Source organism: Leptopilina boulardi, unplaced genomic scaffold, assembly GCF_019393585.1.
Source record: "Leptopilina boulardi isolate dan_hultmark-lab unplaced genomic scaffold, ZJU_Lbou_2.1 LbouV2_5, whole genome shotgun sequence".
Taxonomy (NCBI): Eukaryota; Metazoa; Arthropoda; class Insecta; order Hymenoptera; family Figitidae; genus Leptopilina; species Leptopilina boulardi.
The window spans coordinates 614,921-633,474 of NW_026137994.1; the positions used below are offsets into that span (position 1 = coordinate 614,921).

General features: G+C 26.0%; 3 protein-coding genes across 3 annotated transcripts; all 3 read left to right on the plus strand.

Moving 5' to 3' along the window:
* Window positions 1-554: 554 nt before the first annotated feature.
* On the plus strand, window positions 555-3,128 carry LOC127289676 (mucin-2-like). The gene is made up of 2 exons (XM_051317761.1): window positions 555-710; window positions 1,369-3,128. The coding sequence occupies exons 1-2, from the start codon at window positions 702-704 to the stop codon at window positions 3,025-3,027; spliced, it is 1,668 nt and encodes a 555-aa protein (XP_051173718.1). The 5' UTR covers window positions 555-701; the 3' UTR covers window positions 3,028-3,128.
* A 5,504-nt stretch (window positions 3,129-8,632) lies between these two features.
* Window positions 8,633-10,580, plus strand: LOC127289669 (uncharacterized). The gene is made up of 2 exons (XM_051317749.1): window positions 8,633-8,801; window positions 9,182-10,580. The coding sequence occupies exons 1-2, from the start codon at window positions 8,793-8,795 to the stop codon at window positions 10,307-10,309; spliced, it is 1,137 nt and encodes a 378-aa protein (XP_051173706.1). The 5' UTR covers window positions 8,633-8,792; the 3' UTR covers window positions 10,310-10,580.
* Window positions 10,581-12,005: 1,425 nt separating this feature from the next.
* LOC127289696 (mucin-5AC-like) lies at window positions 12,006-16,158 on the plus strand. Its single transcript, XM_051317790.1, has 2 exons — window positions 12,006-12,094; window positions 12,388-16,158. Exons 1-2 carry the CDS (start codon window positions 12,086-12,088, stop codon window positions 16,156-16,158), a joined length of 3,780 nt encoding a protein of 1,259 aa, XP_051173747.1. The 5' UTR covers window positions 12,006-12,085.
* Window positions 16,159-18,554: the final 2,396 nt, after the last annotated feature.

The following is an 18,554-nucleotide window of genomic DNA, read 5'->3' on the forward strand; positions in this document are numbered from 1 at the left end:
TTTCAAGTTTTCTTTTTCACATCCCTAATAATAAGAAATAATAATTTAATTAATAAATTGTTTTTTAATTATTTAATTACTTTATAAATAATCCAAAATGAAAGACATAAAAATTTATTTATCTATAAAAAAAATTATAATTTTTGAAAAAAAGTAATAAAACTATGTAAATAAACCTAATGCGATAAATCAAAAAAAAAAAAAAAAAAATGTTTATTCATTTATCATGAAAATTAATTTTTTTTTTTGAATTTAAGTTATAATTTAATATATTTATTATAATAAATGCAAATTAATGTTTGAGGGGCATCGCGTTTATCAATTTTTGCCTCTTCTCAGAATTCAAGGTGTTTGGGAATCTAATACATAATAATATACTATTTCGATAATTTTATTTATTTTTAATTTTTTTTTTCTTCCTTTTTTATGGGAATTTATTTAGAAATATAGGATTTGCTTAATAATAATTTAAAAGATCTTCCCAAAAAAAAAAGTCATCACAATTTTTTTTTTTTTTACATTTTGGTCCATGTCACCTAATGAAGGGGAATTGATTACTGCAATTCCAATGTGATGGTATATAAACGCTCGAATCGTGATCAAAAAAATCAGTCTTCACCTTTTCCCAATTCTAGTCAAGATCAGAGTATATTCCGAAATATAACTTCTGCGCGCGTAAAAGTTTCGCGTCGACGAACATCATGCGAATGGTGCGTGAAATAAATTGTGTTGTTGTGTTATTGTTATAATAATTAAAATAATAAAAAAACAATTTTTTTTTTTTATTGTAAATTTTTTTCTTTTGGTGTTTGTCAATATAAGCCAGAAAAATGTTATGTTATAAAAAAAAATACAATTTATACAAAATGAATATTTCAATATTTATAATTATAAATAAAAAAATTTTTTTAACAATTTTAAATGATTTGTTTTAAAAACAAATTAAAAACTTTTTTTTACCAAATATTAAATTCATTTTTATTTTCAAGAATATTTATTTACTATATACAATAAAATATTCATTTTTTTTTTGAAAATTTGAATTTTTATTGAAATGAAAGAAATATTTTTGTTGACATTTAAAAAAAAAAATGTTTAATTATTATAAAAATTTGTTTTATTTATACTTTTTTTTGATAAATTTTTTATTTTCATAAACAAGTTACTTGTTTGAAGATTTTCTTTTTTTTTTTTGGTGAAAAATTTAAATTATTTTTAACAATATTTGAAAAATGTTAGTGACTTTTCATTGAACGGATTGAAACATCTTATTCTTTTTTATTCTCAAATTAGAAATGAAAAATTAAAAAAAAAATTGTATCAAATGTGAATGAAAGAAAAAAGAATTTTTTTTCTCTTCTGTTATAGTTCGTCGCAATAGCAGCCCTAGTGGCAGTCGCTAGTGCCGCACAACTTCCGCACAGTATCGCAGACATAACCGGAAATTACTATCATGAACAGGAAGTATATGAACCACAAGGTTATTTCTATCCAAAGCCAAAAAATCCCTATTTACCACCAACAACAACAAGAAGACCAATTACTACAACTACTAGGAGACCCACAACAACTACTAGGAGACCCACAACAACTACTAGGAGAATTGAAAGTACCTATTTACCACCGTCAACTACTACAGCAAGGCCAATAACTACTAGAAGAATTACTACCACTACTAGAAGACCCACAACAACTACTAGGAGAATTGAGAGTACCTACTTGCCACCTGTTACTACGACCACTACTAGGAGACCCACAACTACTACTAGGCGAATTGAGAGTACCTACTTGCCACCTGTTACTACGACCACTACTAGGAGACCCACAACTACTACTAGGCGAATTGAGAGTACCTACTTGCCACCTAGTACTACCACTCCAAAACCAGTTACTAAGCAGATTTATGTACCACCTTCCTATTTGCCTCCTGAAACTACCAGGAGACCTACTACTACAACTAGGAGGCCTACTACTACTACTAGGAGACCTACTACTACTACTACAAGAAGGCCAACAACTGCAAGGTTAATAGAAAGCAGTTACTTGCCTCCTGTTACTACGACCACTACTAGGAGACCCACAACTACTACTAGGAGAATTGAGAGTACCTACTTGCCTCCTGTTACTACTACTAGAAGACCTACTACTACTAGGCGAATTGAGAGTACCTACTTACCACCCAGTACTACCACTCCAAAGCCAGTTACTAAGCAGATTTATGTACCACCTACCTATTTGCCTCCAGAAACTACCAGGAGACCTACTACTACAACTAGGAGACCTACTACTACTACTAGAAGACCAACTACTACTACTACAAGAAGGCCAACAACCGCAAGGTTAATTGAAAGCAGCTACTTGCCTCCTGTTACTACGACCACTACTAGGAGACCCACAACTACTACTGGGAGACCTACAACTACTACTAGGAGAATTGAGAGCACCTACTTGCCACCTAGTACAACTACTACAACTCCGAGACCAATTACAAAAAAACTGGAACCCACTTATCTACCTCCTGTAACTACTAGAAAACCTACTACTACAACTACAAGGCGACCTACTACCACTACTAAGAGACCCACAACAACTGTGAGAGCAACCAATGCCTATTTACCGCCTGTTGAAGAAACCAAAATCGAAAATGTCTATCATACACCTGATAATTCCTACTTGGCACCACCTAGTAGTGAATTGAGAATTGACAACGTCTATTTGGCATCGGAAGCAAGTGAAAAAATTGAAAATACAGTCTCTGCCATCGGGACAAGTGATATTGTCCTTTTAAAGGAGAAATTACACGACAATAATGGTTTAGATGGTTATCAATATAGTTATGTATTATCAGATGGACAAAAGAAAGAAGAAACAGCAGAATTAATTAATCAAGGTGAGGAGAATGAGACTGTTGCTGTACGTGGTAGTTATACATGGATTGATCCAACTACAAATCAAGAATACACTGTCAATTATGTGGCTGATGAAAATGGATTCCAAGCCGAAGGAGATCATTTACCTCGTGTTTAAATTGTATATTCAGTGTTTTTTTTTTTTTTGTTTTTTTTTAAGAAAAAAAGAAGAAGAAAGCGAGAAAATAAAAAAAAAATAAAAAACATATTTCCCTTTTATCATTACTGATGTAGAATTTTTTATTCATATATATATCCTCTTGGGTAATGCATATATATAGTATTATCTGCATAAGAAAAGATATAAATAAGATAATGCAGATAAAATTCTATCTAAATAAGATAATCTTGTCCATGCAAGAAAACCTTGTTGTTTTTCTAACTCGGACAATATTATAATCTGATTCAGAAAATCTACTCTCTAAATCTGAATTAGTAAAAATGTTTACTAATTTAAATTATAGTAACTTACTTTTTGCTTTAGAATTAGTTAAATTTTACTAATTGTTAGTAAAAGTTACTAATAATTAGTAAAAATTTTACTAATTCAGAAGCAATAAGTAAGTTACTAATTTAAATTAGTAAACATTTTAGAATTTTAGAATTAGTTAAATTTTACTAATTGTTAGTAAAAGTTACTAATAATTAGTAAAATTTTACTAATTCAGAAGCAAAAAGTAAGTCACTAATTTAAATTAGTAAACATTTTAGAATTTTAGAATTAGTTAAATTTTACTAATTGTTAGTAAAAGTTATACTAATAATTAGTAAAAATTTTACTAATTCAGAAGCAAAAAGTAAGTTACTAATTTAAATTAGTAAACATTTTAGAATTTTAGAATTAGTTAAATTTTACTAATTGTTAGTAAAATTTTACTAACAATTAGTAAAATTTTACTAATTCAGAAGCAAAAAGTAAGTTACTAATTTAAATTAGTAAACATTTTAGAATTTTAGAATTAGTTATATTTTACTAATTGTTAGTAAAAGTTACTAATAATTAGTAAAAATTTTACTAATTCAGAAGCAAAAAGTAAGTCACTAGATGAAATTAGTAAACATTTTTACTAATTCAGATTTAGAGAGTAGATAAACTTTTATAATATAATATTATCTAGATAATATTGTTTAGTTAAGATAATATCAACTGATTCAGATTATTTAGATATATTGTTGTTCAAATAACTGATAGGATAATCTATACAAAAAAAATTATCTAAAATATGACGAGATAAATTTATCATGATTATCTTATCTACATTATATTTTCTCCGGACAATATTTTATGGATTATTTTATCCAAATATTGTAATTTATCTTATTTTGGCTAAATAATATTATCTGAATTATCTTATCTAAATGGTGTTATTTATATATATATATTATCTTTTTAATGATAATTTCATTTAAACACAGAGAAACACGACTAATTTTAGGAAAATAATTCTGATTTTCCCATAAAATTAAAAGGCATTAAAATAAGCTGCAACGCTTATTATTTTAATCTAATTTTGCTTATTTTAATCCATTTTGGTATTAAAATAAGCAAAATTGGATTAAAATAAGGAGCGTTGCAGCTTATTTTAATGCCTTTTAATTTTCTGTGTTTTTTCAAATTGACAAATTAATTTTTTGTATAAGTAAACGTTTTGTTAAAAATTTAAGAAAATTCCTTTTACTTTTCCGCATACATCACTGTTGTGATGTTTTACAAGAAAATGTTTAAAAATATATATAATGAATAATACAAAAAATTACTGAAAAACATACTCTACGAGAAAAATGATTTTTATAATTTGTAAGAATTAAATAAACATTTTTATTGTACAATTATAAAATTGATTGTAAAACTATAAAAATAAAAGAAAAAAAAAACATTATTTTATTAATAATATTGTGTTTTTAATTTAATTTCTCACTTAAAACTTAAATAATTGATTTGATTATTAACAAAATGGTAACCAAAAAAAATATTTTCCAATTTCATTCTTTAACAATTTGTAAATAATACCATAATAATTTTAATTTTACTCTCTAAATCTAAATTAGTAAAAATGTTTACTAATTTAAATTAGTGACTCACTTTTTGCTTCTGAATTAGTAAAATTTTACTAATTATTAGTAACTTTTACTAACAATTAGTAAAATTTAACTAATTCTAAAGCAAAAAGTGAGTCACTAATTTAAATTAGTAAACATTTTTACTAATTCAGATTTAGAGAGTAATCAGCATATTATAATCAATTAAAATTTTATCATATATTTTTGTTTTTTATTATTATTACTAGCAAAACAGGAGCACGCAAATTCACGCTACCAGCATAGTTACAAAAAATTAAATGGCATATTAAAATAAGCTGCAACGCTTCTTATTTTAATTCAATTTTGCTTATTTTAATCCATTTTGGTATTAAAATAAAATGCGTCGCAGCTTATTTTAATGCCTTTTAATTTTCTGTGGTATTATAAAATTAAAAATATTATGTTTTGAAAAAATATTAAAAAAATTTTTTTTTTAAAGAACCTACTGTTTACGATATATATTGTATATATATATAATGTTAAATAACAAAATTTGCAATTTAAATTTTGCGGTAAAATTTACATAAAAAGGTGCTTAAAAAATAACCTTTATTTAATTGGCCCCCAAGATAATCTTTTTTATCTTTTTTTCATAATATCTTCTCTAAACCTCTTCCGTCGTATAAATTTATTATCGATTGCGGATAATTTTAGAGCAGATCTCTCTTTATTAAGAAAAGAAAGAAACTATACCTTTAAAAATTGTTCTCTTAAAAAATAATTTATGCGCATATTATAGAAAGAAAACAATAAGAAATCAGATAATCAAATATGTATATAAAATTATATTGTATTTGAAAATTTTTGAATAAAATTTTATATTCCGTATATAATTGAATATCTATTATTCACCCCATTCAATGTTAATATATAAATACAAAATGAAAACAAAATTTCTGTCTAAATTATTGAGGGTATATACTGTATTCTGTAATTATATCAAGATACTTTATAGGTATTTATATCTATATTAATAAAATCAGACTTTTGTCTGTACATTGCTCCAAATTAATTTTTTCTTGCATAGTTTATCATTTTAAGTAGTAAAGATAACAAATATGCCATAAATAAAAATTCTGTCTGTCTGTCTGTCTGTCGTCAATATTTTGTACCGGCACAACTTTAAAACGGCTCAAACGATTGAGGTGAAACTTGGCAGTGTATTCAGTCTTAACGTAACTTAAAATCTTAGCCATATTTGATTAAAAAATATTAACATGAACGAAAGTTATGACATTTTTTCAAAAAATTTAAAAAAATCAAAAAAATGCAAATTTTTTATTTTTTGTCAAATTGATTTGAAACTATTTGTACCTAATTTTTTCACATAAATACAATCATTTTTTTTTATTAAATTAAGTAAATAGTCTGAATTTAAAAGTCTAAATCAAATTTTTGAATTTCCAATTTTTTTAATAACATTGTAATATAAGAATTCGTTATGTTCAACTTTTTATAAATAAAACAATAATGTTTTTAGTCTGTTGGGTATTAAACGCAATCTTAGCTGCACATCAATGAAAAATATTAATTTAAACAAAAATATGACACTTTCAAAAAATTTTAAAAATTTAACATTTCTTATTTTTTGATAATTCTTTACTAAATGTTCTTTATTTAAAATTTTGTGACCAATTAAGTATGCTTTTAACAAGAAATTTTAAGAATTTTAATTTAAGAATTTTATCAGAATTTTAAAATTAATAATGTCAAATCTAAATATGAAATCAGATATTGTAAAAATAAAAAATCGAAAATTACTTTTTTACTCTTTGAAATTAGATCCAATTGGATGTAATTATAAATTTCAAAATTTATTAAATCTAAATATTATAACCGTCGAAGACGGGTGCGACAGCTAGTATATAATAAAATTGAATTATATATTACTTGAAATTTTTCTATCTACTTTATTTATATTAAATAAGAAAGTTAATCTATATATACATATAAAGTAGATAAACCCTTTTCTTCTTTAAAGGACAATGAAAATAGCGTTTCATGGTTACGAGAGTAGACTATCAAAAAAAATTATTTCTTTTTTCCTATTCATTTATTCATATGTATATTTCTAATATAAAATTTTAATTTCCCAACATGTAAAATGTATCAATTTTCACTCCTTTTTTCAATGAAACATACGCCATAAGAATATATATATATATACTATATTCTATAAATATATATAAATATTGATAAATGTCATGAAATATAAATTTTTTTGATATAATCACTTTTTCACAAGAATATTTAATTTATGAATAAGACACCTAATGGCAATTGCTAAATTAAAATATATAAAAATAGAAATAGTTAATAGAGTCTTAACCTTTCTATTTAAATTTTAGTATATCAAATATTTACATTTTTTTTTGTAAAAAGGTCAAGTGACCATATATTTGAATTAATTTTTCAAGTTCAATTTTAAATAATATAGAGTTTAAACCTTGACAGTGCTTATAAGCTTTTTTTTTTAATCAACTATTCATAGAAATAAAATCGTAATCGCATTTAAAATTATACAAATCAAAAGAATTTAGAATATTTTTCTTCATATATATAAATTAATATCGAAAAATAAACAAAATTTTAAAAAGAAGAAAAAACATCTTAATCTAAAAATTCAAAAAAATTATTTAAAGAAAGTAATTCAATTAATAAAATTATTTATTTAATAATAAATAATAAAAATATATAACGTTTCGAAAATTATTTAATTTAATTGAAGAAAAATACCTAAGAAGCAAAAATTATAGGTTATGTTTATGATAACTTGCAGTGAAAATATATATATATATATACACAACTCTCAATACAAATGTTTAAGTTTTAATTAGGTATTAAAAATAGAAACTAATTTTGATTATACACGTATAATTGAAAAGAAAATATGCCTAATAATCGCAAGAGTAAAACTATCGTTAACATAACCTATAATTTTTTTCTTCTAAGGTCCTTTTCTTTAAAGCACACAAGGAAGAATTATTATTATAATTATTATTATTATTATTATATTTATTATTATTATTATTATTATTATTATTATTATTATTACTTTATTTATATTCAGAATTATTTTGTAATGATTTTTTAAAATTATTTAATACTTTTATAAAATTAAATGAAATATTAAAATATATTTTAATTTACAATTATAGTATATTTTTTATTAATATTAATACTATAAATTAAAATATTGTTTTTAAATTATATTATTCAATTAAAAAATATATATTTATTTTTTCATTGAAACATTTATGATTTTTTTAAGGTTTTCTCTTTTATAAATATTAATATTTTTTAATTGATTCCATATGCTATATTTAACTTTATATTTTCTTTTCGTTCTTTTTTTTCCCTTCATTATACACAAATAAATGACGATTTCCATAAAAATCTGCAGTTTTTGAATATCTGAATATCTCATAATATATATATATACACATTTTGATAAAAATTGCTTGCTTAATATTAGAAGCGGGTTTTTCTGTGTGCGCTCTTAAAAAAAAAAAACCCGTCATCGCATATCATGAATTCAGGGTCAAAAATTTGGAAATTTAGGAATATCATTTTTATATCTGGAAGGGACTAGATCACTAGAACTCGAACAGGTATATAAACCCCAGACACTGTTTATGTAATTAGTCATTTTCTTAACTCCTCCAATTCCGGTAAACATCAAAAAACAAACACACACACATTTTTGGTGTATGGTGATTGTGCAAAAAAAAAAACAACTTTTTTTTTTAATAGAAGAAAAAAGTAATTTTGTTTATCTTTTTTCCAAAAAACTCCAGCAACATGAAAGTGGTGCGTGTAAAAAAAACATGTATTTTTGAAATTATTAGATAAAAATTGTTTTTAAATATTAATATTGATTATTAATTTAATAAAAAAATTTTTTTTTAATTTTTCTTAAACTTTTACACGTGACTAGCTCTGATGAAAAAAATTTAACAAACAGAAAATTTTATAGCATATATTTATGACTATTGAATGTAAAACAAAGAAAAATAGATCAATTATTCTCAATACATAACCTATAATAATTTTATGTTTCTTAGAGTGCAATTTCCAATTGTAGAAACATTAAAAATTTTGTTTTGGAAGAAAATTTTTTTTTAAATTACAATTAAAAAAATTTATTTATAAAAAATAAATAAATACATAAGTTCTTCAATTATTTTTAGTTCTTTGCTGTTGCGGCTCTTGTGGTCGTAGCAACTAATGGTCAACTTTTCAATGATATTCCGGATTCATCAGTTCCTCATTATTCAGCAATAATTAACGAGAGAGAACCTAATGGTTATCATTATGGAAAACCATCGAATCCATTACCACTACCAAATCAGCCAAAACCAGAAGGCTATCACTATGAAAAACCACAGAATCCATTACCTTTGCCAAATAAACCAAAACCAGAAGTAAGAAAACCAGAAGGTTATCATTACAATAGACCGCAAAATCCACTCCCATTGCCAAATGAACCGAAACCAGAAGTGAGAAAACCAGAAGGATATCATTATGAGAAACCACAAAATCCATTACCTTTGCCAAATGAACCAAAACCGGAAGTAAAGAAACCAGAAGGATATCATTATGAGAAACCACAAAATCCACTCCCTTTGCCAAATGAGCCGAAACCGGAAGTAAGGAAACCAGAAGGTTATCATTATGAGAAACCACAAAATCCACTACCTTTGCCAAATGAGCCAAAACCGGAAGTGAGGAAACCAGAAGGATATCATTATGAGAAACCACAAAATCCACTCCCTTTGCCAAATGAGCCAAAACCGGAAGTGAGGAAACCAGAAGGATATCATTATGAGAAACCACAAAATCCACTCCCTTTGCCAAATGAGCCGAAACCGGAAGTAAGGAAACCAGAAGGTTATCATTATGAGAAACCACAAAATCCACTACCTTTGCCAAATGAGCCAAAACCGGAAGTTAGAAAACCAGAAGGTTATCACTACGAAAAACCACAAAATCCACTACCTTTGCCAAATGAGCCAAAACCGGAAGTTAGAAAACCAGAAGGTTATCACTACGAAAGACCACAAAATCCATTACCTTTGCCAAATGAGCCAAAACCGGAAGTGAGGAAACCAGAAGGATATCACTACGAAAAACCACATAATCCACTACCTTTGCCAAATGAGCCAAAACCGGAAGTAAGGAAACCAGAAGGATATCATTATGAGAAACCACAAAATCCACTACCTTTGCCAAATGAGCCAAAACCGGAAGTCAGAAAACCAGACGGTTACCAATATCCAATACCATCGAATCCGTTACAATTACCAAATACTTTCTAATTCATTTTTTTTTCTTAATTAAAAAAATAGAAAGAATGAATTTGTGATTATACCGAAAAAAGATTTCATACATAATTGTCACGATAAAATAGATTTTAAAATGAAGATCAAAATTTTTTTTTAGAACACAAAAAATAAGTAAATTTCAAAAAAAAAAAAATTAGAATGAATTTACCAAAAATAAATAAAATTTTGAATTAGTAAATATATTTTATATAAAAATTGTCATGTTTCTAATGCCATATATAATTTTACAGGTACTGTATAAGTATTGTTGATTATAGAAGAAATTTTATCTTTTTTTTTGGTATTAATTAACATAATAGAAGAATATTTTGTAAAATTATTTTTGCAAATAAAAATAATTTTTTAAATTACCAATCCAATTGTTTTTTTATCCCTCTTTCTACTTTATCGAAAGATTATTTTAATTATCATTTTTATTATTATTATTATTATTATTATTATTATTATTATTATTATTATTATTAATAAATATTTCAGATGTTCCAATTAATATTTAATAAAAAATTCGATTATTGGCAATCTTTTTGGAACTCAGTAAAAGACAAATTATTATTATTATTATTATTATTATTATTATTATTATTATTATTATTAAAATTGTAGTAATTTTTATATTAATATTATTAAATTACTTGATATTTATTATTTGAATAATACACAAATGTCAAGACAGTATAATAATAGATTATTTTTTTAAAATTGGAAATCATCTTTTTTTGTATTATAGCTTTTTAAAAGTAAAAACCTGCTTTTAGAAAAATTTAAATGACATGTACGTCATTCTATTTGCATAAAAAAATTAAAATATTCAAAATCATCATTTTTATTACTATGATAGAGATTTTTCGTCTTCTTTTACATATTATATATAGACATCTCAAACAAATTTTATATATATTTATTTTACTGTTTTTTTTGAAAAATCATTATTATTTATTTTTTGTACATTAATAGTATAATATAATATAACATAATATATATATAAGAAAACACTTAAGCAAAAACAAATAAAAATTATATTAAATAATTTTATACGTTATATTAATATTTTCACTATAATTAATCACCGATTCAATTAAAAATTCATTTATCGACCTTTCGTTGTGGTTCACTATATTATGATAAAGGATTTTGAAATGGATTCTCTCCATACACGTACCGTTGAAAGGGTTAAGAATTTATTTTTCAAAACTTCTGTTGGCTTAAAGTTGTTGAATTCTTTTTCTATTCTCGAATCATTCACGAGATGAGGAAGAAAAAAACAGGTCCTAATGACCAATGATATTTAAATATAGAAAAATGTTTATTTGCTTTCCAATTTCTCGAATGATACATTATTAATAATCTGTATATATATATATATATATATATATATGACATAGTTTTTGGGGAAACTGCTTTATTGCGCAATTATAGGAAAGAAAATAAACTTTCTCGATCACATTTTTATGATACATTATAAATAAGCAATGCAGTGAAATTCCAAATATATTAGATTAGAAATTTTTTTTCCAAGTCCTAATTTTTTTTTCTCTTTCTCTCTCTCATCATTTTAGGGAAGGGATTTGAAAATTTTTTTACTAAAGATATTTCAAAATACATCAAAAGTGTAAGATATATAAATACTAGATGATCGACTAGAAAATATCTCATTAGTTGTTTAACAGTTTTCAATTTCGGTTGGGGAAGAAAAAGAATTTAAGTGTTATATCATTGGTGCCTCTTCAACGAGGACAAAGGAGTATCAAGATGAAAGTGGTGTGTAACAAAAAAAAAGTGTCATTAATATATTATGATAATAGTTGCGCGTGTTTAATGCGGTTGGTAAATTTTTAAATTTTTAAATTGCGTACCAACACAAACGGCGCGAAAATTTAAATGAGAAATTTTTGTTTTTTTCTATTTATAACAATACCTAATAATGATAATAATAAATTAATTGTTAATACTAATTCTTATTTTTATATTGTCAAAAAAACTATTAGAAATTCAATATTAATTTAAAAAAAAATAAAAAACTGATCTAACAAAATTGAAATTTTTTTTTACAGCTGATTGCTTTCGGTACGTTTGTGGCACTTGCAAGTGGTGGACTACTTCCATACAACAACAATGGTTACAATTCTCATCAAAATCCATCGTTAGACTATGATTATTCAAAGCCAATTGTAGTTAAAACGCCAAGTATGGCGCCATCTACAACAACATTAAAAAGACCGAATTTAGCACCAGAACCATTTATGATACTTGAATCATTCTCATCATCATTAACACCTCAACATAGTGTGAAAAATGATCGTTTTTATTTACCAGTGCCACCAAATGTTTCTTATTTGTCGTCAATAGTTAACGCAAATTATTCACCAAAAACTAATGCAAATTCAGCAGCAATAAAAAATAAAAATTTTCCACTAGGAGTAAACATGAATTCAGCATCAAGTGGTAACGTGATATTTCCATCAAATGTGAACATGAATTACGTATCGACTGGAAACACAAATTTTGCATCAACAGTAAATACGAATTCTCCAATAAATATTAATAATAATTATGCACCAGCAATAAACGCGAATTATGAACCAACATCAAACACAAATTTTGCACCATCTAGAAGCACGAATTTTAAACCAACATTAAACACAAATTATGTACCAACATCAAAAACGAATTCTGCAACAATTATAAATACGAATTATGAACCAGCAGTAAACACGAATTATGTACCAACATCAAACACAAATTTTGCACCATCTAGAAGCACTAATTTTAAACCATCATTAAACACGAATTATGTACCAACATCAAAAACGAATTCTGCAACAATTATAAACACAAATTATGAACCAGCATTAAACATGAATTATGTACCAACATCAAAAACGAATTCTGCAACAATTATAAACACAAATTATGAACCAGCATTAAACATGAATTATGTACCAACATCAAAAACGAATTCTGCAACAATTATAAACACGAATTATGAACCAGCAGTAAACACGAATTATGCACCAACATCAAATATGAATTTTAAACCAGTAGAAAGCACAAATTTTGCGCGAACTGAAAACACGTATTTTGCTCCAGTAGTAAACAAGAATTTTACACCAACAGAAACAATTAATAGATTTCGCACTGCTACAAGTTCTGAAACGTCAGGAAGATATTATACACCAAAGAAGAGTCAAACGAATGCAACAAATTTTGGTAATATTGAGTCAACTATTTCAGCTGAGCAACAATATTTTACGCCTGTTCTTTCAAATGAATTCAAAAATTATCAATTGGACCATGGGGAGACTTCAAATCAGAAAAATGATAACAAATATATGGCGCAAAAACAAGCACAAAATTTTGAGAGAACTCAGCATACTCATTCGATACAAACAGTGAACAATGTGAAATCTGCATTGATGCAAAATGTTGAAAATTCGTATTTTGCACCTGCAACAATGGCTACAGCAAACAGATTCTATTTACCAGCACTTATCAAAAATCATGATGCAACAGTACCAGCGAAAACGATTAACAATTCCTATTTTGCATCGAAACCAACTGAAATGATTGATAATTCCAATTTAGCACCAGCACCTACTAAAATGGCTGAGAATTCTTACTTAGCACCTGAACCAACAAAAGTCAGTAATGGATATTTCGCACCAGTACCAACAAAAACAATTGATACATCATATTCAGCATCTGACTCAACAAAAACGGTTGGGAATTCCTACTCAGCGCATGAACCAACAAAAGAAAAAAATGGATATTTTGCACCAACATCAACAAAAACAGTTAATTCTTCATACTTAGCACCAAAAGCAACAAAAACTATGAAGACTTTTATCTCAGCAATTGAACCAACTAAAATGGTTGATAATACTTACTTTGCACTTGCACCACCAAAAGATGAACCTGTATCAAAAGTAACACCTGATAGAACCTATTTAGCTACAAAAACACAAACTCATGATGCAACATTTGAATCGCAAAAAACTCATTTAACATCTGAACAATCGACAAAAATGCAGAAATCTCGAACAACTGGCTCAAATATAAAACAAGGACGTGTGCCTGTAAAAAGAATTAAAAGAATTCGCACAACACCAGCGCCAACTGTTGACAATTCATATCGACCACAATCAGCGTTGATCAGAAAATCTCAGAAAACACGTACAACACCAGCACCAATTGTAGACACTTCTTACATTCCATCAGCTAATCAAAAATCCACTACCACCACCACTACCACTTCTGCACCATCTGTGCAAGAAACTGAATTAGTTGATGATTCTTATTTACCAGCTGTGTCTGATATAAAGAACATCGAAAATTCCTTTTTGAAATATGAACCAACAAAGCAGAATTATTTTTCCTCGGCACCAATCGAGATACTTGAGAGTTCAAATATGGCAGAAATGATACAAAAAAGTGAATATTACCAAAAGACATCTGCACCCAAAGATAACAAAGATTCTTACTTAATATCCAATCCAATTATGTATGATCAAATTTTCTACAATCCACCGACTCCGACATTGAATATTAAGAACAATTATTTTATTCCTCAACCAAGGCAAAACAATGGCAATTCCTATTTAGCGCCAGCAACAGAAACTATTGACAACTCTTACTTAGCTCCAACAAGAACAGTTGAGAATTCTTACTTTGCCCCGGCACCAACAAAAATGGTTAAAGATTCTTATATGGCTCCTATTTCATCAAAACTAATTGAAGAATTGAACTTGGCTCCGGCGCCAAAAAAGACGATTGAAAATTCCTACATAACACCGGCAACAACAATGCAGATTGAAGACTTCAATTTGCCTTCTGTCCCATCAAAACCAATGGAAGATTTATATCGAGTTCCAACGCCAACAAAGACAATTGAGAATTCTTACTTAGTTCCAGCACCAGAAAAGAAAATTAAAGATTCCTACTTGCCTCCTACCTCATCAATACCAGTTGAAGAGTTGTACCGAGCACCTACAAAGAAAATTAAAGATTCCTACTTGCCTCCTGCCTCATCAAAATCAGTTGAAGAGTTGTATCGAGCACCGTTGCCAACAAAGCAAACTGAAGATTCCTACTTAGCTCAGGCTCCAATAAAGAAGATTAAAAATTCCTATTTTCCTTCTGCATCACCAAAACCAGTTGAAGATTTAGACCATGTCCCGGCACCAAAACAGACGATTGATAATTCCTACTTAGCTCCAGTCCAAACAACGAAGATTAAAGATTCCTACTTGCCTCCTGCATCACCAAAACCAGTTGAAGATTTAGACCATGTCCCGGCACCAAAACAGACGATTGATAATTCCTACTTAGCTCCAGTGCCAACAACGAAGATTAAAGATTCCTACTTGCCTCCTGCATCATTGAAACCAGTTGAAGATTTGCATCAAGTTCCAGCACCAACACACTTGATTGAAAATTCCCGTTTGACGCCCACCAAAACTTTTATTCAACCCGCAAAATTATCACCAATTGAAATAAATTCCGGCCTATCTTCGATAAAAAATATTGTCACCAACAATGAAGCAACTTCTATTACAAATTCCAATGATCATAACATTTCCCTTATTAGTGAAACTTTACAGGACAACATTGGAATTGATGGCTATGAATATCAATATACACTTTCCGATGGACAAAAAAAAGAGGAATCAGCACAATTAATAAATCAAGGCACTAAAAGTGAATCAATTGTTGTTAAAGGAAGTTATTCATGGTTTGATCCACTAACAAATAAACGTTACACTGTTAATTATGTGGCTGATGAAAATGGTTTTCATGCAGAAGGTGAACACATTCCACGAGTTTAAAATTTTCAATAATTGTTTACATATATATATTATTTAAGATAGAATGTTAATTTGTTTTATTTTTTTAAAGTTATATTTTGTTATCATTTTTTTTTTTATAAAGTCTGTTATATATAATTTATGATTTCAGATGTTTTCTACTGTGAAATTCTGTGATATATTGCACTGAAATTATAATAATAAAGATTTTTTTAAAAAACATTTTGTTGTTTTGTTTCTTTTTATTATGTTATCTAATTGTATGTTAGACTGTTAATATGGCAACGGTTAGTATAGCATCATTTACTATAAAGAAATATTTTTAAGAACGCACCAAGAAGAGGGAATAATCATAGTCGAATTTTAGAACGAAATTTAAATCGCAATTTTTTTGTATTTCGCAACAATCGAAATCGAGAAGTTTTACAAAATATATATATTTCAAAAATCAACTGAAAAAACCGCTGTCAAATTGAAGTAGAAATGTTTTGTGTTCACATTATGAATACTTTGCTTCCTCAGGGAGATTTTTTGTGATTAATTTATGGCAACTTATTTATTATAATACTTTTAAAAAGGTGTTAACTTGTATTTTTAGGGCATTTAAAGAGATAGATTTTTATCATCAATAACATCGTAATATTTTATAATACATAAAAAGTTCAATAATAAAAAAAAAAAATTAAGTAAATATTAAATTTAGATTTCATTAATTAATAAATTTTTAATATAAGAGGGAATTAAATTAATATTAGTGGAAAAAAGTTAAATAATAAAATAGTAAATTTAAAAAGGGTTCAATAAAAGAGCAAGAATTATAGGAAATATAAAATGTAGGAAATGTAGTAAATATAGGAAATATAGGAAATATAGGAAATATAAAATGTAGGAAATGTAGTAAATATAGGAAATATAAAATGTAGGAAATGTAGTAAATATAGGAAATATAGCAAATATAAAATGTAGGAAATGTAGTAAATATAGGAAATATAGGAAATATTAAAAAGTAGGAAATGTAGTAAATATAGGAAATATAAAATGTAGGAAATGTAGTAAATATAGGAGATAAAATGTAGGAAATGTAGTAAATATAGGAAATATAAAATGTAGAAAATGTATTAAATATAGGAAATATAAAATGTAGGAAATGTAGTATATATAGGAAATATAAAATGTAGGAAATGTAGTAAATATAGGAAATATAAAATGTAGGAAATGTAGTAAATATAGGAAATATAAAATGTAGGAAATGTAGTAAATATAGGAAATATAGGAAATATAAAATGTAGGAAATGTAGTAAATATAGGAAATATAAAATGTAGGAAATGTAGTAAATATAGGAAATATAGCAAATATAAAATGTAGGAAATGTAGTAAATATAGGAAATATAGGAAATATTAAAAAGTAGGAAATGTAGTAAATATAGGAAATATAAAATGTAGGAAATGTAGTAAATATAGGAGATAAAATGTAGGAAATGTAGTAAATATAGGAAATATAAAATGTAGGAAATGTAGTAAATATAGGAAATATAAGAAATATAGGAAATATAAAATGTAGGAAATGTAGTAAATATAGGAAATATAAAATGTAGGAAATGTAGTAAATATAGGAAATATAGCAAATATAAAATGTAGGAAATGTAGTAAATATAGGAAATATAGGAAATATTAAAAAGTAGGAAATGTAGTAAATATAGGAAATATAAAATGTAGGAAATGTAGTAAATATAGGAGATAAAATGTAGGAAATGTAGTAAATATAGGAAATATAAAATGTAGAAAATGTATTAAATATAGGAAATATAAAATGTAGGAAATGTAGTATATATAGGAAATATAAAATGTAGGAAATGTAGTAAATATAGGAAATATAAAATGTAGGAAATGTAGTAAATATAGGAAATATAGGAAATATAAAATGTAGGAAATGTAGTAAATATAGGAAATATAAAATGTAGGAAATGTAGGAATTGTAGTAAATATAGGAAATATAAAATGTAGGAAATGTAGTAAATTTAGGAAATATAGCAAATATAAAATGTAGGAAATGTAGTAAATATAGGAAATATAAAATGTAGGAAATATATAAAAATGTAAAAAATGTAAAAAAAATGCAAATTTTTTTGAAAATTTGTAAGAATTATATCAATAGATTAATTGATTCGTTTTTAAATATTCTCAAAGTTATTCATAATAATTTTAAAGTTACATAAAGATTTAAAAAAAAAAAATTCAAAAAAGGCAGATTTTGTTTATTATTACAATTTTTTTATTAGAGTCGATTTTAGTTGAAATTAAAAATTCTATCTTTGAATTTTTTCCATGAGAAAAATTTCCAAAATATTTAAATAGTTTACTGCTTAAAAGTATATATATATATATATATTGATTTTTGGGTGAATTAAAATAAAAA